The sequence below is a fragment of the Artemia franciscana genome, chromosome 1 (genome assembly GCF_032884065.1).
Source record: "Artemia franciscana chromosome 1, ASM3288406v1, whole genome shotgun sequence".
Lineage (NCBI taxonomy): Eukaryota > Metazoa > Arthropoda > Branchiopoda > Anostraca > Artemiidae > Artemia > Artemia franciscana.
The window spans coordinates 64259601-64287307 of record NC_088863.1 but is presented as its reverse complement, the minus strand read 5'-3'; the positions used below and the strand labels follow the sequence as shown (position 1 = coordinate 64287307).

Genomic DNA, 27707 nt, shown 5'->3' with positions numbered 1-27707 from the left:
TCTATGACTTTTAGGGGTATTTCCCCCTTTTTTGAAAATTGGGTAAGTTTTATCAGGCTCGTAGCCTTTAATGGTATTAAACTTAATGAAACTTTTATACTTGAAATCAGAATAACAAGCCAATTTTTTTTATATAACTATTTGTATAAAAATTCCGTTTTTATGGTTTCGGTTACTATTGAGCTGGGGCGCTCCTTACTTACAGTTCGTTACCACGAACTATTTGATTTAATTTCTGCCTCTCTTATCTCTTTAAAACTTTTTGAAAGTGTTGTTTTTCCGGAAATTATTGGATCATCTAGCATAGTGTTTCTAAATCTCTGACACGATTGTTGGCATAGAAAAAGTCTATTCCATCAACTATGGAAACAATTTTTAAGAAAATGAACCCTCAGACACAGGGGCACCCTTATACTTTTTTCGGAGTTGACATGTAACACATTTTTGAAGGGGTTCAGAGGTTTGAAAATAGTTTTCACTGGCAATAAACTACCAAGCTTGCTTAAAATATTAGAACCAATTTTGGCTTCTTATATGTTTTTTCATATTTTGGCTTAAGTTTTCTCGTTTAGCACCCTTAAACTAGACATAAAGTATATCGGGCTGTTATTGTTACTTTTTTATCGACTCGGGCCCATCACCACAAATTAAAAGAATCTCCAGGGGTAACCTCTACTTCAGGGCGGGAGATGTTTCTATATATTTTTTTTTCTTCTCTTGTTTCAATCTCCAGACTAAAATACTCTCCCAGTAAACACAAATGAGTCTTTTTACTCTTATCCAATAAAATTGCGGAAATGTACAGTACACTTTTACGACTGTATGCTATGTTTCACCGAGCACGCAATGAGAATCTATTGTTTGTGAATTCATTTCATTTGCATTCAAAGATTTTAATCTGTCATTTAATATGTGCTTAAGTAGATCACATTAACAAAGTTTTTCGAAACATTTTCCTTTATAATAGACTTCTTAGCAAAGGTTTTATTTTAAATTGTTCGCCCTATTCCAGTCACCTTTGTCGTAAATAACTGCTTTTTGCCGGGAAAAATAATTAAGAGTGAATTCTCCAAAGTTTGCCAAAGAGTATATTTAATAAATTATTAGACTAAAGGAACAGCTTGTAAAAAAATGATGGTACTCGGGTAACATGTGGCGTCACTTTCCAGCACTAGATTAAAAACAATTAAATGAAACAGAATTCATTCTGAGCACGGCAAGCAGTTTGTGGGAACGAACTGTAAGTAGGAGGCGACTGGTCTCAGTAGTAACCAAAACTCTAAGAAACATTATTTTGGCAACAATATATGAATCAAAAGAATTAGATTTTTTATGCTGATTCTAAATACATAACGTTCATTAGGTTTAATGCAATCCTTCGAAAGTTACAAACCTGATAGAATTTTCCAAATTTTCAAAAAGGGGGTAAAGCCCTGGAACGTCAAGCAATCTAAATGAAAATCACACATTCAGATTCAATTATCAGAGAACCTTGCTATACAGGTTTCAAGTTCATATATACAAAAATGCGTAATTTTACATTTTTTTTCCGAATGTGTTTACTTGTTAGTTAGTTTGTTTTGTCTTATTTTTCCAGAGGAGTCGTATCAAACCAGTGATTTTAGAAGATCGAAAAAGAACTCATTTGACCAGAAATCAAAAGCTCTAGTGCCCTTTTTAAGCAACCGAAAATCTTGGAGGGCAACTAGCCCCCTCTTACGCCCCTTTTTTCCCCAAAGACATCGTATAAATTTAAGATTGCTATTTTGTTCAGCATAGTTGAAATGTCCAATAACTACATCTTTGGGGATGACATGGCCCTCCATAATCCCTGGAGAAAGGTCTCTAAGTGGCGCAATTGGCCTGTTGTTCACATATAGTATGCGTTATTGCATAACATAAGGTTGTTTGTTTTTTTTTTTGGGGGGGGGGGTATTTTCTACGGGGAATATTTTCCATAGGGAGGATAGATTCCGGGGGAAATTCCCAAAAGGAAGTATTACACGGGGAGAGGAAAGAGGATTTCTGGCATGATTTGGAAAACGGCCAGAAATCAAAATAAAAAAAAATTTCAACTGAAAGTAAGCAGTAACATTAAAATTTAAAACTAACAGAAAAATCTGTATATGAAGGGGGCTGTTCTTTCTTCAGCCATCGCTCTTTACGCAAAAGTTTGACCATATGTCATAATTTTTATGAAAGACTACTCAAACAAAATGAGAAGTATGTTGAATTTGAATGAGAAGTATTTTAAAGAACTTTAAGACTTTAAGAGTAAAGGGCCGGGGTCCTTGAGGAAAGGGCATCACCCCATAAATATAATAATTTCTGGAAAAACTTGTTTTGTTTGTTTATTCTCAGTTTAGAACAAATAGATGACTTAAAGGGAATTCTGCCCGTATAAGCGCATAGGCTACCAGCACATACTTAAAGCAATTGTCGCAAACAGGTTATGTTTCACGTCCGTCAATTATAATTACTGCATGACAGGTACCTTCAAAGACATATGCTTTAAGTACCTATATTAAGAACATACTTTTAAAATACACCCCTTGATTACATAATACTTCCAAGCATTAAAAAGTGAATAATGCAGCGACTTAGTTAATTTATGTTTACCTCTGGATTTGTCTTCACTTGGGAGGAGGGAGAATTTTCGTCACTGTCTTCATCGGGCAATTTTAGCTCCTTGCCCTTAGCAAAAGCTTCTTGCAGTTCCTGCTTTTGCACTTGTACATCATCCAATACCTGAAGCTGAGGTAAAGTCCTTAGAACACTTAAACGATAACTAAAAAAAAAAAAAACGACAACGAAAAAAAACACAACAAAAGAAGATAGCAGGTTCTACCTCTAAGAACTTCGAAGGCAACTTTTTTTTGTCTTTCCTATCCTATATAATAATATACATTATTATCATTTATTATTATATTATTATTTATACAATAATATTATCTTATCCATTAATATTTTTATTATTTACAAGGCACGTTTTTTAATTAAGATCTGTTTTATTGTACATGCTAGTAGTTCGCGCGCATAACGCAAATAGCGAGGGCGTCGTGTACCAGCAAGTCTCGGGAACAACTGTGCTCAGTTTCATCTGTGTAGCTAACCTTCATGGTGCTGTTTTGTGCTTACAAAATGTTCAAGAATATCAATTCGCCTACCGCGTCTGAGGTTCGCTCAGTGATAAGGTTTTTGTATGCAATGACACTGTAATGAGGGAAAGCAAAGAAGGTATGAGAATTCAAAGATGGCCGTGACAACGTCCATGATGAGGTCCACTCAGGTCGCTCTTCTTACATTACAGATAAATTGGTGGCATCAGATGAAGCGAGAATCCGTGACAACAGACGCTTCACCATAACTGGTCTGTCAAATGAATTTTTTGAGGTTTCGAGGTCAGTGCTTTACAATATTGTTTCTGAAAACCTGAAGTTTCGGAAACTGTGCTTCCAATGGGTACCAAAACTCCTGACAGAGGACCACCAACACCAAAGATTTGAGTGTACAATGATGTTCTTGACTCGTTATCACAAAGAAGGTGACGACCTTTTGAGTCAGATCGTAACTGGAGACGAAACAAGGGTTTCGCATATCACGCCCGAGTCAAAGCAACATAGCATGGAATGAAGACACAAACACTCCCCTGTAAAGGTGAAGGCTAAAAAGACTGTTCAAGTAAAAAATCATGGCGTCAGTGTTTCGGGATAGGCATGGTGTTTTCTTGGTCGACTCCATGCAATGAGGAACCACTATCAATGCGGAAGCATACTGCCAACCGGTCAGCAAGCTACCTAGAGTGATTCAAAACAAAAGACTTGGCATGCTGACAAAGAGAATTGCTCTTCTTCATGAGAATGCAAACCAGACACTGCAGGTCAGACCCATAACTTGTTGTACAGTTTTGGTTGGGAAGTTTTAGACCACCCTCCCTAGAGTCCTGATTTTGCGCCAAGTGATTACCATCTGTTTCTTCACCTCAAACAATACCTCAGTGGCAATTGTTACAGTGATGATGACAACAAAAAAAACGGAAGTGAACTCTTGGTTATCGGAGCAGGCGCAAGTGTTTATCAAGGAGGTATTTTAAATTTGGTTGAGAGGCATGATAAGTGTTTTGAACAAGCATGATAATTATGTCGAAAAATAGAGTAAAAAAATGTACTCTCTGAAAACAAACTTACTTTTTTGAAATAATTTTCTGTTGTGTACTTATGCTCAAACAGACCTTAATTTTGTTTTGGGTCCTTTGTTATATCTTGTATATGTAGATACTATGCAGCTTTATGGTTCGGGTGGTGTTAATACTTCTTTCGCAACTGACAGGGTATTGTCAGCTGCTGCAAGAAATGCTGATGATCTTGTGGAGGAAATTAATCAAGCTTTAAGTCGTCTTTTAATTTTTACAAAGATTGGTCGTTTATCCGTGAATGTTTTAACAAGAGCTAAGAGCTCATATAGTTCTTGTGACGAGGTCGGAAGAGCCAAGACTCATATAGTATGAGCTCCAGCAAAATTCTAAGAATCAATAGATTGCTTTAAAAGGAAAATCAGAAGTTTAATGCCGGTCGGGATTTAAAATAAGAGCTCTCACTCAGGAGGTCCTTCTAAATATCAAAATTCATAAGATCCGATCACCCAATCGTAAGTTAAAAATAACTCAATTTTTCTAACTTTTCCTCTCCCTTCAGCCCCCCAGAAGGTCGAATCAGGGAAAACGACTTTATCAAGTCAATTTGTGCATCTCCTTGAAATGCCTACCAATTTTCATCGTCCTAGCACGTCCAGAAGCACCAAACTCGCCAAAGCACTGAACCCCACCTCCTAACTCCCCCAAAGAGAGCGGATCCATACCAATTATGTCAATGTCGTATCTATAACTTGTGCTTATTCTTCCCGTCAATTCGCATCCCGATCTCTCCACTCTAAGCGTTTTCCAAGATTTTCAGTTTCCTAGATTTCCGGTTTCCAAGATTTCCGGTTTCCAAGATTTCTGTTTCCCCCCTCCAGCCCTCTATATCCCCGGATCCGATTCGAATTGAAAATGAACATCTAAGACATAAGATTCTTGTATATATCAAGTATCATTAAGATCCGATCACCCATTCATAAGATACCTCGATTTTCATGTTTTCCAAGAATTCCAGTTTCCCCCTCCAACTCCCTTCAATGTCACTGGATCTTGTCGGGATTTAAAATGAGAGTTTTAAAGCACAATATCCTTCTAGATATCAAATTTCATTAAGATATGATCTCCCGTTCGTACGTCACAAATACCTCATTTTTTCTAATATTTCCAAAATACACCCCCCCCCCCTAACTCCACCAAAGAAAGCAGATTCTTTCCACCAAGCAGATTCTTTCCACCAAGTTTCATCTGATCTCTCCGCTTTAAGCGTTTTCCAAGATTCCCCCCCCCCCTAATGACAATGGATCCGGTCGGGATTCGAAATAAGAGATCTGAGTTTCGAGGTCCTTCTAAACATGAAATTTCATTAAGATACGATCACTCTTTCGTAAGTTAAAAATGCCTCATTTTTCTAAATTTTTTTAATCAACCCCCTCCCAACTCTCCCAAAGAGGACTGATCCGTTCTGGTTATGTCAATCCCGCATCTAGGACTAGTGTTTATTTTTCCCACCAAGTTTCATCCCGATCCCTCTACTCTAAGCGTTTTCCAAGATTTTAGGTTTCCCCCCCCCCCAACTTCCCCTTCACCGGATCCAGTCGGGATTTAAAATAAGAGCTCTGAAACATGAAATCCTTTCAAAGATCAAATTTCAGTAAGATCCGATCGCCCCTTCGCAAGTTAAAAATACCTCATTTTCTGATTTTTAAGAATTAACCCTCCCTAACTACCCCAAAGAGAGCGGATGCGTTCCGGTTATGTCAATCACGTATCTTGGACTTAATTTTTCCCATCAAGGGTTATATATTGGATAATTTTTCCCATCAAGTTTCATTCCGATCCCTCCACTCTAAGCGTTTTGAAAGATTCTAGGCCCCCCAACTCCCCCCAATGTCACCAGATCCGGTCGGGATTTAAAATCAGAACTCTGAGACACGATATCCTTCTAAACATCAAATTTCATTAAGATCCGATAATTCCTTCGTAAGTTTAAAATACCTCATTTTTTCTATTTTTTTCATAATTTCATTAAGATCCCATCACCCATTCGTAAGTTAAAAATACTTCATTTTTTTATTTTTTTCCGAATTATCGGGCCCCCCATTCCCCCCCCCGGATGGTCAAATCGGAAAAACGACTATTTCTAATTTAATCTGGTCCTATCCCTGATACGCCTGCCAAATGTCATCGTCCTAGCTTACCTGGAAGTGCCTATAGTAGCAAAACCAGGACAGACCGAAGGACCGACAGGCAGACCGACAAAATTTGCGATCGCTATATGTCACTTGATTAATACCAAGTGTCATAAAAACTCATTTTATACTGTTTAGTCCGAAAGGAAATCCAGTTGATTAAGTGGAAAAGTATTTCTCTTTAATAGGCCATTGAAACAAGTGGCTGTGGTGAGATACCTTGGTTTACAGCTTGATCAAAATCAGAGTTGGAAAGCACATAGTGATGAGGTGGCAGCTAAGGTATCTAGAGGGCTTGGTTTGATTCGGCGTCTGAGAAATCAGTCACCTCGTTCTGCCCTTTTAACTCTTTATCATTCTATTGTCATGCATTATATTTCTTATGGTTATGTGATATGGACTAGTCGATTTTGAGAAAATTTTAAACGTGTTCAGGTTTTACAAAATAAAGCTATTAGACTATTAGGAAATTATTTCCATGGTGAAAATGATACAGTCATGATTCATAATGTTTGCCAACTTCATGATTATCGACTAACTATTTTTGTATTTCATAGTGTTTATGTTTTGTCCCCTAAAATTTTTCGTCAAATGTTTACAAGGAATTATTTTTACTACAGTTATGAGAGTAGAAATATGGATGATTTGGTATACGAGTGTCGCAGCTCTCAGCGGCCAATTTTAGTCCCAGGTTTGCTGGACCAGCAGTATGGAATTCTTTACCAATGAATATAAGGTTATCAGAAAATGTTAGCCAGTTTAAGAGTAGATTGAAGAACCACCTTCTGGGAAGAGATAAAGTAAATAATTTAAATGGGATGGCTTATTGTATTGTTTTTTAAGTAGGATTTTTTTTTTCTCTTTCCCTCTCTTCTTCTTTATTTGCCTTTTGTTTTCTTTTTTCACTTGTTTTTTTCAATGTTGTCTCTAGCGTTTATCAGCCACTACAAACAAGTCTTTGACTTTCTAAAGTAGCTGATGTAGCTCTTTTGTATATTGATATGTGTAATAAAAAAAGTGTCTCTCTAAAATCAAAAAAAAAACCTCGTAATATAATTTTGTCTTTCAATCCTATATAATATTTAAGGAGCACTGTGGCTTATATCAATATTCGAGGCGGGAAGTAAGGGGACAACTGATGTTTTTTTAATATTAACCAGATGAATGCAATGTGAAATCCAAATATACACTCTATGACTATTAGCAAATAGTCATAGGGTTGGGGTGTTGCATTAAAAACTTTGAAATTAGTTAAATATATGATTACTGAATATAAAAAATTCTAGTTTCCATTTAATTAATGAACGTGTGTCCTTTAATTAATTGAATAGCCTTTTACAAATTCTGATTATAATGACAGACACTTAGGAAGTTTAAACATATACAGGTGGAGGAGGGTAAGACGATAGCGTTTTTTTTTTATTAACCAACAATTTATCTTTAACATGCAAACTCTGTATTAATTCAGTTTATTAGATTTTTACAAAGACTTCTTTTACCAAAATTTTCACATTTGCTAGGAATCCTGAAGAAAGAACCTTTGTAGTTTGACATAAGGAGCACAAGGAGAAAAGCACAAGGAAAAAAGAATCTGATATCATAGTTGTCGTTTTGACCAGATGTGAAAGGCAAGCCAAAGTGCCATAATAAAACCAGGAAAACTCTTAGCAAAGAACTAAAACCTAAAAAGTATTAGAAAACCGAAAAATAAACTGTTTTCAAAATACAGAAAAATAGTTTTATTTTCTTGGTAGCAGATTCCCCATTGGAATAATCCCTCCGCACGCAGAGGAAAGTAGGAGATTGATACAAAACATCCCTTTCAAAAATTGAAACATAAAAAACATATAATTATTTTTCTTTTATTTTGATTCCTCTTCCACTGGTTGAACATTATATTTGTGTGATATAGGTGAGGTATCATACATTATAAGATAGATATTTTTTAAACTAATTCCCAAAAATTCGCATACTGAACCTCTTTTCCATGGAACAAGTTACTCTATTCCATAGTCAGAACCAGTGGAAGGAAAAAAAATTAATGAAAAATATAACTCATGGGAAAAAATCCTTCTCACAGTACATAGTGCACAAGACGTTTCATATGCAATATTAAAAGAAAGTTAGCCAGTGAGAATAATATGGATAAAACGTGTGTTCTAGCCCCAATACGTATTTTATCGATCGTTGGAGTCAGTTGCAAACGAAAATGAAATCAAATGTAGGTCAAAAAATTAAGCTCTGTGCTCTTATTGCAGGAAATATTTGAGCTCTAAAACAATTTTCTATGGTAAAATACACAGATGAAACCCTTAAAGTGGAATAAGAAGGTCTGTCCATATGGGAAAGAGTCGAAACCTGAAAGGATCCAAAATTATTATTTAATCAAGGTAGAAGTCTTTTGGGCCAATTTGAGGTACATAAATCCCTTTTAACCTCTTCCTCCAGTTTTGTAAATAATCACCTCCCCCACAACCTCCTCAAAAAAGTAGTAGTTGGGCCTAAAATATTCCTTTGTCGAATCCCTTACCCTCATTCTCCTAAACAAAGGATCAAACCCAGGCTAAGGATATTTTAAATAAACCTGGATATTTTAAATAATACAGGATATTTTAAATAATCCGGATATATTAATAGTCATTGTTTTCAGTATTCGTGACAAACAATAAGAGGAGGATTCGACAAAAATATGTGATAATTTATTCTAAGAAGCTAGTCACTAGTAATTATTCATTATAACTGTTATAGTCGGTGTAACTATAAATAGTGAGAAGCTGAAGACACGCGAAAGTATGATTACCTATTTTAAGAGCTTAGAAGATTACATCTTCTAAGGTATAATCTTAGAAGATGTAAAGGTCACGGGTTTCTTCAGGTGCCCAAATAAAAATTTGTTGTTAAACATAAGGAGTTATCAAGGGTCCAAATTTCTTTTTTTTTTTTTTTTTTTTTTAACCTTAAACCTTATCTATTCCAAAATACAGGGTTGGAGCAAACTTTATATGATTCGTGGAAAAATAGGAGCCTAACTTAAATTTCCCTACTTGTTAATTTTGTTAGCTTTGTTTCTCCGCTAATATATATTTTCAGCAAATCCAATGGATAAGAATTGTGATCGACAGTCAAGAAAACATTAATAATTTACCCGCATTCATTTCTCCCCCATCTACCTGCCCTTTTTCGAAACAATACAGTACCAATGCATACAAATATAAAAAGTCACAGAATGGCCTTGGAACTCGGATGCCATGAACTATGAGCCCTGTTCGTTAGAGTCAGCATTCTCCAGACCTTGTCCTTCATTTAGTTATATGTTCAGTGTTATATGTTATTTTTGGATTTTTTCGTCAGGCTTTTTCATTCAATACTATATGATTATGAACATATTTTAGTGCCTGAATTGGATCCCCTTCTTGTCAGCCAATTGTTGCCACATTTATGCCAAATTTTCGGCTTACATTTGTCCGGCTCAGCCAAAAAAGATGTGTTTTGTGATTTTTTTTAATATTGGAATTGAATTGCTTCAATTTTTGTGAAGTTTAACTGCTTCTATTTTTTTGTTTAGTGCACACTAAAATATTCTGTTGAATAGCATCAAATGACTTCTCTTTTTCTGCCAAAAAATTGAAATAACGAACAGCAATCAAAGAAATCATGTTATTTTATGCACCCAAGAAATATGACTTGGTTCACTGATGCAGATTTGGTCCACTGATGCAACATATTTAATTAAACTGGCAATATGAGGTCCAACTCTATCTTGCATAGTGTTGACTTGAATAGATATATTAGTAGAAGCTGCCACTCTTTCAGACCAAAATTTGAGATTACTTCTAGGATTGTGGAGGGCTGGACTTGCTTTGACAACAATGAGTCGCTCCTTAACCAACTGCGGGAGATATGTCTCAATAGAAGGTAGGAGTGCCTGATTTTGTTGTTTTTGGGGAGCTTTAGCCAGGGGTTTGGAGAAAGGGTTAAATCGACTTCCTTAGCCTCATTAGATCTCGGACCTGATGGTACTTTGGAAAAGTTGGCCAGCTCCATTTCAGCTATATGGACAGGAAAATTTTTTTGATGGGCGATCCTTAAAACTTTAGCCCGTTGAACATATTTTGGACATAAATCGTGATCTGTTGATTGATTACTACCAACACAATTGGTACATTTAGGAAAATCAGTCATCTATTTTCTGCAGACAAGGATTACCAGTGATTACCAAGGCGATTGGGGAACCCTAACTCAGAGGAAGAACAGTACTTAGATGAGTGACCAAGCTTAAAACATTTTCAGCATTGGAGAGGCTTTTCTTGGTATATTTTATGAGCCTTTAGCTGACCAAAAAGGAAGACCGAATCAAATTGGGAACTAGAAGGCAAGAAAAAGAGGGAAACTGGAAGGCTCTTACTGCTTAGTGCCCTTAAAATCTGGCTTGCCCATACGATGACCTTCAATAACCCCTAGCATTTCTCCCTTGTTGTTCATAAGACCATCTTTCAAGTCTTCAGTTGATAGTTCTAAAGTTTTGTTATATAATACGATTTTCTTTTAATATTTCCGAGGTGGTTTCCACCATTCTGATGTCACAGAGATATTGCCACTTTTATATAGGTTAAGAGCTTTGCAGGCTTCATTTCTGTCTAGGAACATAACTGCTAGTGAACCATCTCTGTTTAGGTTCACAGTGAAGATCCATCTAAATGTTTGAAAAGATTCATTAAAATGTTAGCAATATTTTTTATAGAAAATAATTGGTCTTTCACTGTTGAAGTGAAAAGGATAATGGGTTTGTCCTTTATTCCCATAGCTGGGATTGAGTTTGAGATTCCAATTATTTCAGGAGGACTTGTAGAAGGCTTGGGAAGGCTATCATTTGGTTGGGTATCAGTTTTGGAGATTGGAGGCTCTGAGACGGTAATCATGGTATCATTCTGGCTATCATCACAACATATTGGAGATACAAAAATAGGAATATCAGCTTCTGAGAGTCAATTAGATGATTGGCCCCCTTCCCTGTGGGGGCTAGAAGAACTACGAAACATCAAGTTAAGGAAAGAAAAATTCAGAAACCTCCTACCACACAATAAACTTAGATGAAAAAGCAAAATAATACTTCTCAAACAAAAGGAATATTAAAAACTTTAGTTCCTTTCACTAAGAAATCAAATGACATCAATAATATAATTTTTCATCAACATCCGGGTTACTATAGGGTTAAATTAGGACAACTTTTTGGTAAAAACATTTTGAATTTTAAGTGCTGTTTATTTTCTTTCCAGATTTATCCAAGCAAAAAAAGCATTCACCCATGGCCACTTTTGTGTGAATGTTTTTAAAAAGACAAAAAAAAAAAAAAAAAACATCAACCAGCTTAGTTCTTCATACACAAAAGAAGTAGTCCTAAATAAATATCCAAAACTAGTATACAAAATCGACAGTGATTGATGAAGAATTTTGTGAAGCTCATCCAAAATTGGCTTTATTTCACGAAACATCGATGATGTGTGTGAACTGAAAAAGCGATGTCAAGTTGCAAACCACGGTAATTTGAAAACACTAAAGAAAAGTTAGTGTCAATTGAAACCAGGATTTGTATACAAAGTATAGTCATTGTTTCAACAGATACAGAGAATGCACAACAAACCATAGCAAACAATGAAATCTTTTTATTTCTACATATTAAAAGTCAAAAGGGTGTGTGGTCAACATTTCAACTCACGAAATAGCTGTCAATGCGTTCAGAACCATGTTATACCCTATTTCAAACAACAAGAAACGCTTTGACGCTCTGAAAATTTGCACCAACACATATGAGGACTAAAATTTTCATAGACAATGTTTAGACAAAGAAACCCAATCTTAAGTAAAGACCCTTGTGAATAAAAGCAGGTTGCATAGCCTACATAGTATTGATTGAAACAGGAAAAAATGGGGCAATGAAATATCCATCAGAAATAAAAACAGATCCCAAGACCCCAAGTTTTAATGTTACTTAACGACTCTATGTTGATATTTAGATCTTAATATATTAAACCCTATACGTTTAAAAAAAGATTAAACGAATTTCCTCATGAACTGGCTAATAATGAAAAGAAAAAAAATTGATATAAAATTCAACTATAGAAAACTTTAGAAAAAAGCTAGACTTTGGTTCAACAAAAGAGTTTATCCCTTTTTTAAGCAAAATATGAACACAAAAGTAAGCTCTATGGAATTAAAACCACTTTGAAAAATCTTCTTTTGTTAGTATTATCTTTACCAAAAACAGAATAATGCATAATTATCATAAATATGCTTAAAAAAATAGCAAAATTAATAGCACGTTTAAGCTATAATTTTTTATTCAATTTCAAGCATAATAAACGTATTAAAATTTTATAAACATAGGCTATTATAAAAATAAAGTAAAAACAAAATTTAAACTGATCCAAATCCAACTAAGCTTTGTTTCAGGTGCTGTAGTCTAAACTCACCTGTCAGTTTCTGCACAAGGATTGTCAGCAAGCCATAGATTTTTCAAATGCTTCAAATTTTTCAAGTGGCAAACTTCTCTTAGATCCTTGATATTATTTTTTCGAAGATACAGTTCTTGCAAGTTCCTACAGCCTTTGAGGTCTGATAGAGATTCTAGATTGTTGACACTTAAAGCCAAAAGTTCCAAATTTGGCATCATCATAAATATGCTTACATCCGTCAAACCACCACCCCTGAAATTCAAACAAAAACGAGATTAACTCTGTTCATTATTTGTCTGCAACTTGTCTTCTTTGAAGAAAATTTGGACTTGCAGCAACAATTGCAATTTAATTAACCTTATTTTGTTTTTGTTTTATTTTCTCCCACTTTCCTTGAGGCCCATTCAAGAATAGAATTTATTAGTACCAACACTTGGCTTGCACTAATTAAGACCAGTCAATTAAAATTTCATTGTAAATGAGATTTTAAACATACTTACTCTCATTTCCTTTTTCGAAAGTGTTTCCGAGGTAAGTCTCATTCGCACCGAAAGTGCATGCTTTTCAAGGTGGTCTGTTGGTTGTTTTATGTATGTGGGATATCCCTTCAAAAAACGATCAGCACCATCAGGGAAAACTCAGGTCCTGAAGGTTTTGATTGTACAAGCCTTTAGACATATAGCCAAATAATTACTATTTTAGAAGTTATTGAGCTCTAATGCGTATTTTTTAACAAAACTCTTATTGAATCTATGGGCTATATTTCACTTTTCGTTAAATGAATTACTCTAGAGTCAAAATTTATTTGAGGATTTAAGGATATGTTTCCCTGGTAGATCTTTCGTACTTCCTAAGGATATCCTTAAATTTAAAGTACTAATGCACTTACTTCAATATTGAACATTTAAGTTTTTTCAGAATTGTCCCTGAAATTATTCTAAGCCATGTTTGAAAGAAGGGCAATTCATCTAAATGTCTGAAGTAGGAGGAAAAACCCCATGGATTTCCAATTATACACAATGAAAATACTTGAATTATTCTGTTTCCATAAAATGTAGAGTATCCAGTTTAGAGTAAATGAATTTAAGAAGCCTTCAATTTGAATGATTACATAGTAGTCAGGGTAGGATAAATATTGGCAGCAGCAACAGTGATATGCCTGACTATGAATGGAGCAATAATTTTAAATGAGTATCTAGTAGTTTTGGTAGCAATTGTAGCTGTATCTATAATAAGTTATTTCTATCAGTTAGTGCCTTCAACTTGAAGTCTAGCTATAAAAAAAAAAAAAAAAAAAAAAAAAAAAAAAAAAAAAAAAAAAAAAAAAAAAAAAAAACTGTTGAAAACCACTGAAATCAAAATATTTAACTTTATCTTTATGTGTCTTGAAATGAAAGGTTTAACCCAATCCCCCTAGTCCAGAAGTAAAATTTCTTTCCAGTTGTTCATTGGCCAAGAGGAGAGAGGAAGAGGGCTTAGCTGTGAGAACTGTGGCTTATAACTGCTAACTTCATCCATGCATTTTCCCTTTTAATCTCTGATACAGTAATTCGCCTCTTGTCCATAAGTGATGTTAAATGGGAATAATTCCCGAGTAAAATGAAGGGCTAAATTTTCGGAGGTGAGAGGGGTATATGCGCACTTCCCCAAAATATTTTCTCTCGCTCATGAATAAATCCAAAAATACATGCATAAAACTAACTCGAAAATATGCAGCCTATTGTGAGATTATATTTCTGTGGCATTATTTCAGTGAAAAACGTTACCGGATCGGTTATTGAGCCAGTACTGTTTATGATCTTGTTTATAAAAGAAAGATTTACCAAATTAACAAAAATCGTAATATGACTTTTTTTTCATACACAATTATCTTTTCAAGAATAAGGACAGATATTTCTGACGGTAACATTAGCAGGTCACCTGCAGATTGGTAATGTACCACTTGGGGCTTGAAAGATACTGAAGTAGTTGCTAACACTTCTCAAATCTTTACATTTAAGCCACCCAATACACATTCACACTTTAAAGCAGAAGCCTACATAGGATTTACATTTTCTTCTTTATTAGATCCAAACAGTATTGGCAACGTTTTAAACAGATCATCAACACTACACAAATAATCTTAACTTCGCCTACTGATAATTCCTTTGCAGGGCTCCAATGGCGTCAATCAAGTTAAAAGGTGTCAACAAAGTTAATAAACTGTTTTCCTTACAAAACTTTGTGGGCTGTATTTCTGTTGGTAAAAAGTTGAGCTTTATTTAGCTTTTTCAACAATGTCCACTAAATTCAGCCAATAGCAAAAGACTTGTGGAAAATTTCAAACAATGCACACCACTAAAAAGTGTCTACATATATAATCGTGCATACTAGTTCAAATATTTTGCTTGGTAAAAAGTATAAGCATAAGACAAAAAAAATTCATAAGTCTTGCTTATTAAAAGGAAAAAACGCCTACTTAAGAAAGTTTTATCTGATCCATGTCTAATTAATTCAGTCATTTGGTATGAAAAATTGCCGTAAAGTCAAAAAGGCGATATTGTTATAATTCTTGAGTGAGCAGGACAGTCAATCAAAGTGTGTAATTTCATGAAAAACTGTATTTACTTTGATGACGTCGTGGGATCCCTGCATTAGCCTCCGAGGGTACATTGTAACACTGTCTAGATTTAAAACAAAGCTCTTTGTCTGTATTAACTTTTTCCACCAACTCACCTCTTATCACTGTGGTTATGGAAACTCCAGAGGATGTTCATTGAAATAAAAATAACATTTTTAGACCAATTTTTAATAGACATAGGTGATTAGAGGATAATTAATCATGTGGTGAATTTCAATATTCTCCCCAATACCCCTGAAGACATCCAATCACAATTTTACGATTCATGACTCTTCTGCAGTCTAGACAAGGCTAGACTGTTGCTTCTGATCTAATTTTTTTCGATTGGTTTGTAAGGATAGTTTCGTTTTATTCTTGTCCCAACAACTTAGATATCACAAACTACATAGAATCCAGTGTGTTTAATGCTAATCTAAATCATTTGTCAAATTTTTCTAGCATTTAGCATTATTTAGGAAGGCTTTCTAGATTATTCTGTGTTTACACACTTGAGATTAAATTCCAATTCTTTGCCAAATGTGTGCATATCCGCAAAAGTGGCGTGTCATATCAGCGAAAAAGGTACCTGTTGCAAAAAAAACAACAATGGGATACAAAGCTACCTTACAAGATGGGCCCATAAAATTTATAGATGCTAGTCTCAAATAACGATCAAAGCATGCTATTTCAAAATTGACCATGCTTTCATTGTTATAACCAATTTTTCTGCATCAATTGTTAAAGAGATACTTCTTCAGGTTTACATCACATCCTGGAAAAGTAATACTTTCCAAAAAAATATGAAAACAGGCAATAGTTGTGCCAGTTCCCAAGCCTCATCAACCCCTAAATGAAACAGAATCTTACAAAACCCCTTTCTCTGTTGCCAGTTTTGGGGGAAATCCTAGAGAGACCAATATAGAGAAGATTGGAATGCTTTGTTGAAGTCAACAAAATGTTTCAAACTTTCAATCTGGTTTCCAAAAGGGTAGATCTCAAGTTGATAGTGACGTTTTTACCGAAAGAATCAATATAAAAGCCAAAAGTGAATGTAAAACATTAACCCTTTCATACCTAAACAGTGAAAGAGTGATAGAAAAATTCTGAAACATTGCAATAATTATCAACATAAGCACAGTTTCAATGGAATTTCAACTTCAATTATTTTTTTTCATTCCCAAACCGAAATAGAAATGATTACCATATTGTCGTCCCGCTATAAAAGATTCATTTCACTTAATATGGAAGTTCATAAAACAGCTTCTGCCTCCATTCAGACACAGCTAAACCTTACATTTTACGCAGAGGATTTGGCTAGTTGCACCCCTTGCACATTTTCTGTACCAGCAGCGCACCTTTTCGACTGTGTCGGGTAGACAGCCAGCAGTGTCACAGTGCACTAATTCAGACAGCATGCCTGTTTCTGTATTTTTGTTTTCACTGTGCAGGGGCAGTCATAGAGGATAGGCGAGCAGGAAGATTATTGACAACTCCTAATAATATCAAGAATCTGCAAATATCTACCTTGAAGAACAGCAAGGACGTATGCTGTCTACCCAGGTTTTTGCACTCTTGCCTATGTAGAGGCCAAACGTTGTTCACATCTGAGCCATGGAAATAATAGACTGTTCACATAGATAATTTCTTAGACCTTAGGTCAGTGAGGTAGAGCTCCAGAAGCATGTCAGACAAGTCTACACCACCCACTGACTTGTTGTACTCACTGACAATATATGAGCAATCTACCTTGACATGGCTACGAGTACCTCCATCCCACCTTTGACACTGGTTAACTGGAGCTATGGCAAAGTACAATGAGACCACGATTTACTGTCGAACCACTTCATAATAGAGACTTCCACGTTCCTCTCAAGTCTGTAATCATAACTTCCACGCACTTTCTTTTTCAATGATGCATCACTTTCCAAAACTGCACCTTTTATATGATTACTCGTTATTGTCCCACATGATTCGATCCCGTGATTGGTGCGTAAGACATGAATAAGGTCAACAGATGTGTAAAAATTGCCGAAGTACAGCTTAAAATTCAGTCCCCATGGCACATTATTGGTAAGTTGATGGACAGCATAAGCACCCAGCCCCAAAGGCCTAACCAAAACTGAGCTTTTTCCTGTGTAGATTTCTAGGTCATAGACAATCCCACTTACGCCCGCTCTCGTGAACACTTATACACTTCATGAATGAGGCATGTCTTTTACATACTGTTAACTTAGCCAATTCTTGAAGGGAATCATCTGTTCATCTACACTTTGTCTCTCCTCCGGCAATATACTTTTTAGATTTTCCCTCAGCTCAACATAAATTGGTCTGATTTTGTGCAGCTTATCATCACCAGTTTGACCAGATGGCACTGCTAAGCTATCATCATTGATATGAAAAAAACACCCAATAGTCCAAATCTGTCATGGCCCATAGCCTCTGGGATTGGAGTGCATCGAATAGTGTGCTCCCCAGTATGTCCTCTCAGCTGGTAGTTTTTCAATATTCATGAGCATCTGTACTCCAAGGAATCGCCTCATGTAAGGCTGGGTCAGCTTTAGTTGGCAATCCTATTGTGTGTTTTCCTTGTTGCGTGGATATTGGTTTGGTCAACTAATCCAGGAGCCATGCTATATGTGATGAAACTTCTGAAGGAATCAATGGATACAGCTTCATATCCAACATGTCCCAAGTCACCAAGGAGTTCAGTGCAATGATGTGGTTAATTTATTTGCAAAAAAAAGAAAAACAACAGCAGATATCAATACTGACCCAACAATGATATATGACATAATTTTGATAAAGACTCTCCACAAGAATCCACCACAGCTGATACTCGTTTTGCAAACAAATGAGGAAAATGACCTATATTCTAGAATTTGAAGCAATTCATTTATATTGAGGAAAGAAGGGTGCGATTGGAAAAAAGTGAGGATCCAAATTATAGATTGGGCTCTTCAGTTTCAAACACTAGACGATGCCTCATCTATAGCTGCAATAATACTGCGAAGTTAGCAGAAATAACACGAAACAATTTCTCAAGACTAAAAATAAAGCAAGAGAGGACTGAGAAACTTAATATTAACTACCAAGAACAGAAAAACAAGCATTACTTCAAGAGATTTTTCAATTTCCAAACCTTAACACATGCTTTGATTTAGTTAATTGTGACTTGAAAAGAAGAAGAAGAACAATAAGCATGAAAATAACTAATTCCACAGTGTATATAGTGATGAACTCTATTGATAGCCAACTAGTAAGTTATTTCAAACTTTAGTGCATATATAGCTGACATCTTGATGGTCAACTAGTTGGCTGATTCCATGGTGTAAATAGAACTATATTGATATCTAACTAATTGGATAATCCATGCTTCAGTGTATATATAACTTCTACCTGAAAAACTAACTAGCTAAGACGTATGTTTCAAACAAACAAAAAACATTCAATAGATAAAATCCCAAATTAAGGCTCCATGGCCAGCTAAGGAGGGGATCATGAAAAAACAACTTCTAGACATCAATAATTAGAACAGTAGACCATTAAACATTTATACAGATATTACTTAATAAAAATACCCACAAAAATAAAAACTTTGTAACATACAGAAGAAAAGTATTGAATTCAGTATAATAAAGTTTAAAACTATGATCAGATACTGCAGGACTCCACATGCCTGGTAAATAAGAAAAATATAGATAATAAATAAAACAAAATCTGTAACAGTTTGCTGATTAAAATTAACCTTTAAAAAAATCAAGAATCAGACATTTTAAAGTGCCAAAAGAATGACCACCTTGTTCCACAGCTGGAACTATGTTTTATACTCATAAAGATGCCAACAGAGGGTTAAAATCACCAAACATAAGGCACAGCAGAGACTTTTAAGTTGTAAGAATACTGTAAGCAATATGACAAGCTATCAGATGCGAAAATGAGAGGCTGGAAGACTAGTTGAAGTGTACCATTAAGTGTCCCAGAAAATTAAAAGAAGTAACTACAAGGGCACAAACTGAATAGATGTTTAAAAGAGGCTTTATAGTAGAGGAATTTGCAACCTATCCAACTAGTCTGGCTTTACTTTGCAAATTCGACTGGAATCAGGACATCCATTTAGTAGGGCCATAAGAAACCTATGACTGAATGTGGTGAAAATAGGAAGTCATGATAGATTCAGGGAATGTATATTAAAGCAATGTCAAATAAAGCAATTATATGTATCTCTTGCAAAGGTTGATCAGATGCTACTATACATAATGTATTATGGAAATGAACCAAGTTGTCATTGGAATTTGGCTTGAACCTATGTGCACCAGTACAAGTAAAAAAGATCAGAAAAGTGAAAACCTGCAAAAATCATCATTAATATAAAGCAAGATAAAAGGTCTATCCCCAGGATAGACCCTTGTACAATTCTGTATTCAACTTCAAAGCCTTGCTAATAAAATCTTCCTAATCAGAAGATACAAATGGAGCTAACAGATAGCTGTTCCTATTATTCCAGTGTGGTCAAGTTTTCCTAGAAGAATGTCATGTGTTAATGATTCAAATGTTTTCTAAACAACCAAAAGTAAAGCAGCTGAGATTAAACCATTATCTATGGTTGAATAAATGAAACTGAAGGCTAAACCAAATATATACTCAGTCAAGTAAACAGCATAAAACCCAGAGGAGTTTATGAAGGAACTATTTAGCATCAAGAAAGCTTTTGAGTCTTGATAACAAGGCCTTTCCAAAATCTTATTGAATACTGGCGAGAAGGAGGTTGGTGTATAATTTGAAGGATTCCTTCTGGAACAACTTTTAAAAAGGACTATAAACCACATGTTTTAAGAGCTTCTGTGATAACAACAAAATCAAAACAAGCACAGTTAAGGGGGAAGGGATTACAAATATAATGAAACTAATAACCCTAATAGCAATATTGTCAAGACATGATGGGAAGTACCCAGCAGGAAACAAAAATCCTGTAAATTTTGAACTCTGTAATGGGCTTCAGTGCCATTGATTTAAGACAAGCCAGATCTAAATAAGATTTCTAATCATGATGAGAAGGTCATGAAGAACGGCTGCTGTAGTAACTTTTCCAAGAGCAGAGAAATAAGCTGTTTCGTGACTTTCAACAGCTGCTTTAATTCAATGTAGACTTTTGCAAAACTTTCAAGTTCAATCTAGGAGAACCAATATCAGAACTGAATCACTGATTTCCCATATTTTTCTTATATTTTCCTCATATTCCGAAATAAAAATAAGTCTGCTTGTGAAAAATTGATTTAAACAAGTACTTGTCAGTCATATATCTATTCAGGTCACATAAATGGGAGGAAGCTTTTCACTTTTCCTAAACATAATTCCTTCTTTCCCAGCTCTTTGGCAATCCAGGGGACATCCAAGAGTTTCGGTACTAATTTTTCAGCTGATCTTCCAATGACAAGGGATTGTCAATGAAGAGTATGACAGTTTTTGTTGAGTCATAAAATAAATTAAAATGTGTATTAAAATATGACTTAAGACTAACACCAAACACTTGTTCAGTTAATGGTAATTTTTAACATTCCAGATGTTTTTGTTTTTTTTTAGAAACCATAAAAACTATTTTTTTTTTCAAAACGCAGTTCTACTAAACAAATGTTCAGGATGAGATATCTTAATAAAATTTAAAAATAATATGAAATGGTGCTTATCAAGACAGAACTACAAAGAATTGGTAAAACAAACAAGAGCTAAGAGCTGCAAGTGCATATGGCACTTGTGATGAGGTCAGAAGAGCCAAGAGCTCATATGGTATAAGCTCTAGTAAAATTCTAAGAAGCAATAGATTGCTTTAAAAGGAAAATCAGAGGCTTAATTCCGGTTGGTATTTAAAATAAAGAGCTCTCACTCACAAGGTCCTTCTAAATATTAAAATTCATTAAGATCTGATCACCCACTTGTAAGTTAAAAATACCTAAATTTTTCTAATTCTTTCTCTCCCTTCAGCCTCCTAGATGGTCAAATCATGAAAAACGACAATATCAAGTCAATATGAGCAGCTTCCTGACACGCCTACCAATTTTCATTGTCCTAACATGTCTAAAAGAACCAAACTTGCCAAAGCAATGAGCCCCACCCCCTAACTCCCCCAAAGACAGCAGATCCAGTCTGGTTACATCAATCACGAATCTATGACATCTATAAGCATTTTCAATGATTTCCGGTTTCCCCCTGCAACTCCCCAAATGTCAAAAGATCTTGTCAGGATTTGAAATAAGAGCTCTGAGACATGAGTTCCTTCTAAATATTAAATTTCATTAAGATCCAGTCACCCATTCTTAAATTAAGAATACCTTGAATTTTCTAATTTTTCCAAATTAACAACCCCCAGCTCCCCCAAAGAGAACGAATCCACTCCAATTATATCAATCATGTATTTATGACTTGTGCTTATTCTTCTCATCAAGTTTCGTCCTTATCTTTCCACTCTAAGCGTTTTCCAAGATTTCCAGTTTCCAAGATGTCCGGTCCCCCCCCCCAATGTCACCGGATCTGGTCGAGATTTAAATGAGAGTTCTAAAGCACAAGATCCTACTAAATATCAAATTTCATTAAGATCTGATCACCCATTTGTAAGTTACAAATACCTCATTTTTTTGAATTTTTCCAAATTACTCCCCCCCCCCCAATTTCACCAAAGAGAGCGGATCCGGTCCGGTTATGCCTTTCACTTATCTTGGACTTGTGCTTATTCTTCCCACCAAGTTTCATCCTGATCTCTCTGTTTTAACTGTTTTCCAAGATTTCTGGTTCCCCTTCCCCCAATGACACTGGATCCAGTCAGGATTTAAAAAAAAGAGATCTGAGTTACAAGGTCCTTCTAAATATGAAATGTCATTAAGATCCAATCACTTCTTCATAAGTTAAAAATACCTCATGTTTTTAATTTGTTTAGAATTAACCCTCCCCCAAAGAGAGTGGATCCATTCTGGTTATTTCAATCAAGTATCTAGGACTTATGCTTATTTTTTCCACCAAGTTTCATCCTGATCCCTCCACTCTAAGTGCTTTCCAAGATTTTAGGTCCCCCCCCCCCAACTCCCCCCAATGTCACCAGATATGGTCAGGATTTAAAATAAGAGCTCTGAGACACAATATCCATCAAAACATCAAATTTCAATAAGATCCAATCACTTCATAAGTTAAAAATACTTCATTTGTTTCTAATTTTTCAGAATTAACCCTCTCCCCACTCCCCCAAAGAGAGCGGATCTGTTACGATTATATCAATCCAGTATCTACGACTTGTGCTCATTTTTCCCACCAGGTTTCATCCTGAACCCTCCAGTCTAAGCATTTTCCAAAATTTTAGGTCTCCCGCCCCAACTCCCCACCCCCCAATGTCACCTGATCTGGTCGGGATTTAAAATAAGTGCTCTGAGACACGATATTCTTCCAAACATCAAATTTCATTAAGATCCAATCACCCATTTGTAAGTTAAAAATACCCCTTTTTTCTAATTTTTCCAATTTAACCATACCCCACTCCCCTCCAGATGGTTGAATCTGGGAAACGCCAATTTCTAATTAAATCTCGTCTGGTTCCTCATCCGCCTGCCAAATTTCATTGTCCTATCTTGCTAATTGGTCAAAAGACAGAAACAGCCCTTCAGTATTTAGCTATAATGACATCAGTCCACCATCTTTCTGAGCACAATCAAAATCTTTTACACACTATTCAAATGACAAAAACAAGGTATATTTATTGCTTTATCCTTCCCTGAATGAGTTGTGTAATTGCTCTCCAACATATCTGGTTTCTTTCTAGAGCATAGAATTGGCTTAAGAAAAGAGTGGTATTACTGGGACTGACTTGACTAATCATGGAAAATTACTTTCCCAGAGTCCCACCCAGTCCATTTATATTTGATGAAAACATTAGCCAACCCAATCAGAAAATCTATACAAAACTGAAGTCTATGCTTCAAAAATGGACAACACAGCTGCACTGCCTCAGTAAAGAGTGAAGTGGGCTCTGGGTGTTATTTTTTATTTACTTTACTTCAGATGAAAGGAATTGTCATTGAAGCTTTGGAGGAGGCTTTGCAATTATAAATTGAATTTCTGGTGCTATTTTTAAGAGTCAAGAGAGGTTGGAGAGTAAAAGGTTGAGAACTGTTTTATAATTGAAAAAATTATTAAACTTTATTTCTGCTCATCTTTGGTTTAATGTGGCTTTTTACTTTTATTCAAAAAACTTCTTTAACAGAAAAACTTTTCTTAAATTCATCAAAAGAATAGAAGAAACTGTTACTGAACAACAAAAAGGGAGAGAATAGAAGTAAAAATCAATGAAACTTGAACCTGTAGGAGTGAATACAAGAGAAAATTAGAAAAAAAGTTACTGACATTGACAGTAAAAATTACTTTCATCACTATCATTCAGATGCATTAATGGAATGCATCTTAAGAATCATCCAAGAAGGTTGTGTCCATTCTGAATTTCATAATTCTGGAAGGGATATCATAAATAAAAAATGATCAAAAAACATGAATGAAAATTGGAAAAAAATAAGGAAATATGATTCATTGTACAAGGTGCATTATAAAGTAAGAATTTGATCATTCCTAGTATTTGTTTTTTTAATATACTACCACTCTATGAGATCATTACAGAGGAGGGGAGGCAGGGTATGAGTTGTCAAAATGTAAAAACAATCCCTTAAAATTAGAAATCTAAGAATACTTTTTTAGTGTTTTTCTAGTTGTTCCTAGAATTGTACCTGGTATCAGTTTATCAGGTGTGCTCAACAGAAGGAAACATGATAAAAACAATTGTTATTTCACAATATGCCTAAAAAATGTAGTCAGCAAATCCTCCATACATCAGCTACTGTCACCACCCTCACCCCTCCCCACTTTAATGTGAAAATAAATGGCCCATATTGAATTTTTCCCATGTATTTTTACAAGTTCATGAACATTGCTTCAATCTACAGGTATTAAGTTGAAACAAAAGAGAAGGGATTGGCAAAATAGATGGAATACATAATCTTGACTATATATTTGCAGATACGGTGGGGGTGTGGTAAAAGTGGTTTATGCAGAGAATATTATGACTACATTTTTAGGCATATTTTTTTATTCTGAGTGGTCCTTGAGTGGGGCAGATCTATAACAAAATCTTGGGGGAGGCCCAAGGTGACAAGGGAGCCAATGAGCAAAATCTTAGGTGGGGGGTGGGAAATGACAAAGGTGCAAATAATTGCCTAAATTTATTCTAAAAGCACAGTAAAAGAAGGGAAAAAAGGACAAGAGGGAACCAGAAAAATCTTGAGGAGGCCCAGGGTCCTTGCTGGATCCCCTGGTGTCCTTGAGGGAATAGAAACTCAACTGAGAAGCATCCATCTGCACCTGGTTGCTAAACAAGAACAAAAAAAAACTTATGTCATAAACTCTGGAGCATCACAAGGAAAATCTTTAGATTCTTCTAAGTTGGAATTTATGTGATTATAAAATAAGAATTTTTCTTTAGCAAAATTTGCTGTTTATAATTTAGCTAGGATGATGCCTTTTTTATACTCTGGGTGCCTTTTTTATGCTCTTTCATAACTCACTAGTCACTTTTGGGGCATATGCTATCTTGAGCCTTTAAAGGGCTCAAAATAGCCCTTAGTTAGTCCCTCCAAGTTTAAAAGCATTTTTCTGATAAAAAAATGGGTGCTGAGAAAAAATCACCATTTGAAGCTGATTCAGGAATGGCAATTTTATTTAGACTTGAAAGTTAAAAATTAATTTAAACACACATTTGAAGAAAGTTTAAAAAGTGCTAGAAACCCTTCAAAAATTATTTCAGTTCTGATGTTATTTTTATGGGTTTCAGGTTCTTTTTTAAAAATTGACAAATTCAATTTCTTAATAATATTTTACTATTAAGACTAAAGAAAATGACAAATATTCCTGCCTCAGCAACAAATGGCAATTTGTCTAAAAAGTATTTTTTAAACATTTTTAAAAGGTAAAGTATAGCAGAGCAGCATGCAATATGTGTTAATGCTCCATACTATAAAGTATGAATTATCTTCTTAAAATGTTTCCCTTTCTACATATCCTTCTCTAGACATGCACTGAATTTAGTATAATTCTGCTTTAGCTACTTGTGGCTATCTTGGAAAGGGGTTAGATTAGGAAAATGAAACTTTCAGGGATGGGTCTACAGTCTAAAGAATGGGTACTAGTGTACTATTCAGAACACAATCAATAAGTGAAGTTAGGTTCTTTTGTGAAACAAACTACAATGCAGGTACATTTTAATTAAATATTTGGTACTTGTTCATTACTCAGTTGATTCAATTCAATTCAGAACACACTCAAGAATTTTTCTAGGAAAATCTGGTCTCATAGCCATAAAGACAAAACTCAATTTAGTTTGCTATGCATATTGATAGAAGATAGTGTCTGAATGTAGATTTTGAAATGAAGCTTTGGGATTTGTCAAAGACTGAAAAAGAGGCAATTATATTTTTCCAGGATAAGGGGTTCTTGCCAACAACAAAACAGTGCATCAATAGACACAAGATGACTTTATACTCTTACAAGAAGGAACATTTTTGGAAGTGTAACAATCAATTTGCATGTAAATATATGGTTTGCTGATAGTAGATACCATTTATTACTGCAGTTTGTTCTATTTATTGCTGGTTTTACAAAAATAGCATGGTGTGAATGAGAGCTAGACATTTCAAAGAAGTTATTGATTAGAATACACACTCAAACATGGCCACACTCAGGAAGTGAAGTTAGGCCAATCATAAGGAAATTTACCAAAATATTATGAAAATACACTACTTTAGAAACAAAATTATGTAAACTACAACAAAGAATTATGGAAAGCAGGCTACCCAGAAGGCATTAAGTTAAGAACCTAACTTACCCTATCTTCCTCTATATATTAAATATTTAATTAAAACAGTCTGCACTGTTTCTCATTGACACAAAGCTAATAATAACTGATTGCAGACAGTCAAATCAATTTTTCTGAGATAAACAGAACAAACAGAACTTCTTGAGTGTGTTCTGGATAATGCACAAGTACCAAAGTATGTCCCTTGAGGGTATTTGAAGTACTTACCTCTATTCCTTCTCTCTCTCTCTCAAGGGTCCTCAAATTTGCCAGCATGACAGGTCTATATGTATTAAAATTTTGACAAAACAACATTTTACCTTATCAATTATCAGTTTCTTTTTCATTTATCAGTTCCTTTTTCTCTGGCTTAGATCCCTCCCTGAAAGTTTTATTTTCCTAACCTAATCCCTTGGAAAGATAGTCAAAAGTAGCTAAAGTAGGATTTTACCCTGACTTTGCCCCAGAAACAATTATTGAACTATGAAAGGACATGAGAAAAGGCATCAGGGTAGGCCCTAAGCTATTCACTTTCATCCTAGCCTAATTAATTTATGTTGTTAGTGGCCAATTTACCATTTCATTATGATATTCCCTTGTGTGTACTGGACCTGCTAATTTGACATGTTTCACTAATTACTTTCCCAGTCTAGGTTGTGTGCATCCAACACCCAAGGGCTGGTGCTTCTTTGGAATTAACTGAGATATTACTAATTCATAGACATAGAACACTGACTTCTTGTTGAAAAATGGTACACTAGCTTAGCTTTAGTCAACCAATCTGAAGTAGAGGGTAGTTCATCTTTTTAAGTTAAACCTAGGCTGGAATCAGCCTCAGTAAAACCAAAGAACAAAAACAAACAATTAAGAAAAAATACCAGCAATTCAGCTTCTTGACTTGACTTAAGTCTGATTTTTTCGCCTTGCACAAAATCATTTCCTCTGTTAATTTTGTCATTTTTAAAAAGTAAGGTTTCTTGAGGTCAAATTATGATTTTTTGAATCCAATTATTTTTCATTTTCTTCTTCTATATTTTTGCATCGTTAGTCACTAAAAGTCACGTTTTCAGATACCTTGTGTATCAACACGGGCTGGAAGAGTGTAGTGCAACTAGTGTTTTGATAATGTATGTTTTACCGCCAAAGCACAAGGTTTGAACCATCTCTGCTAAAAACACCTTATCGTGGTATTGAAGGGGAGAATTAAAAATTGTAAAACATAAACTCTTAAATTGAAGTTGACTCCAGTAGCTTTGAGGTTTAAAGAGAAAAAAATTCGACCAAGGATTCCAAAGACATTTGTTTATGTTATGCTTCAGATTTTCATTGATTTTTAATGTTTTGCATGAATTTATTCAAATTCTATAAGCTGTTTCTATTATTGACTTTTAAGATTATCCTAAAGACATATATATTTTGGAGTTATTGTCAAAGTTAAAATTTGCGGATAGTTTTC

General features: G+C 35.0%; 1 protein-coding gene across 1 annotated transcript in view; it reads right to left on the bottom strand.

Moving 5' to 3' along the window:
- LOC136032862 (centriolin-like) overlaps positions 1-27289 on the bottom strand; it is a gene marked incomplete in the record, with an annotated part of 62921 nt that extends 35632 nt beyond the window's left edge. Inside the window, 3 exon segments of the mRNA XM_065713279.1 lie at positions 2620-2788; positions 12795-13028; positions 27130-27289. Coding sequence (XP_065569351.1) covers positions 2620-2788; positions 12795-13028; positions 27130-27209 — 483 coding nt within the window.
- Positions 27290-27707: the final 418 nt, after the last annotated feature.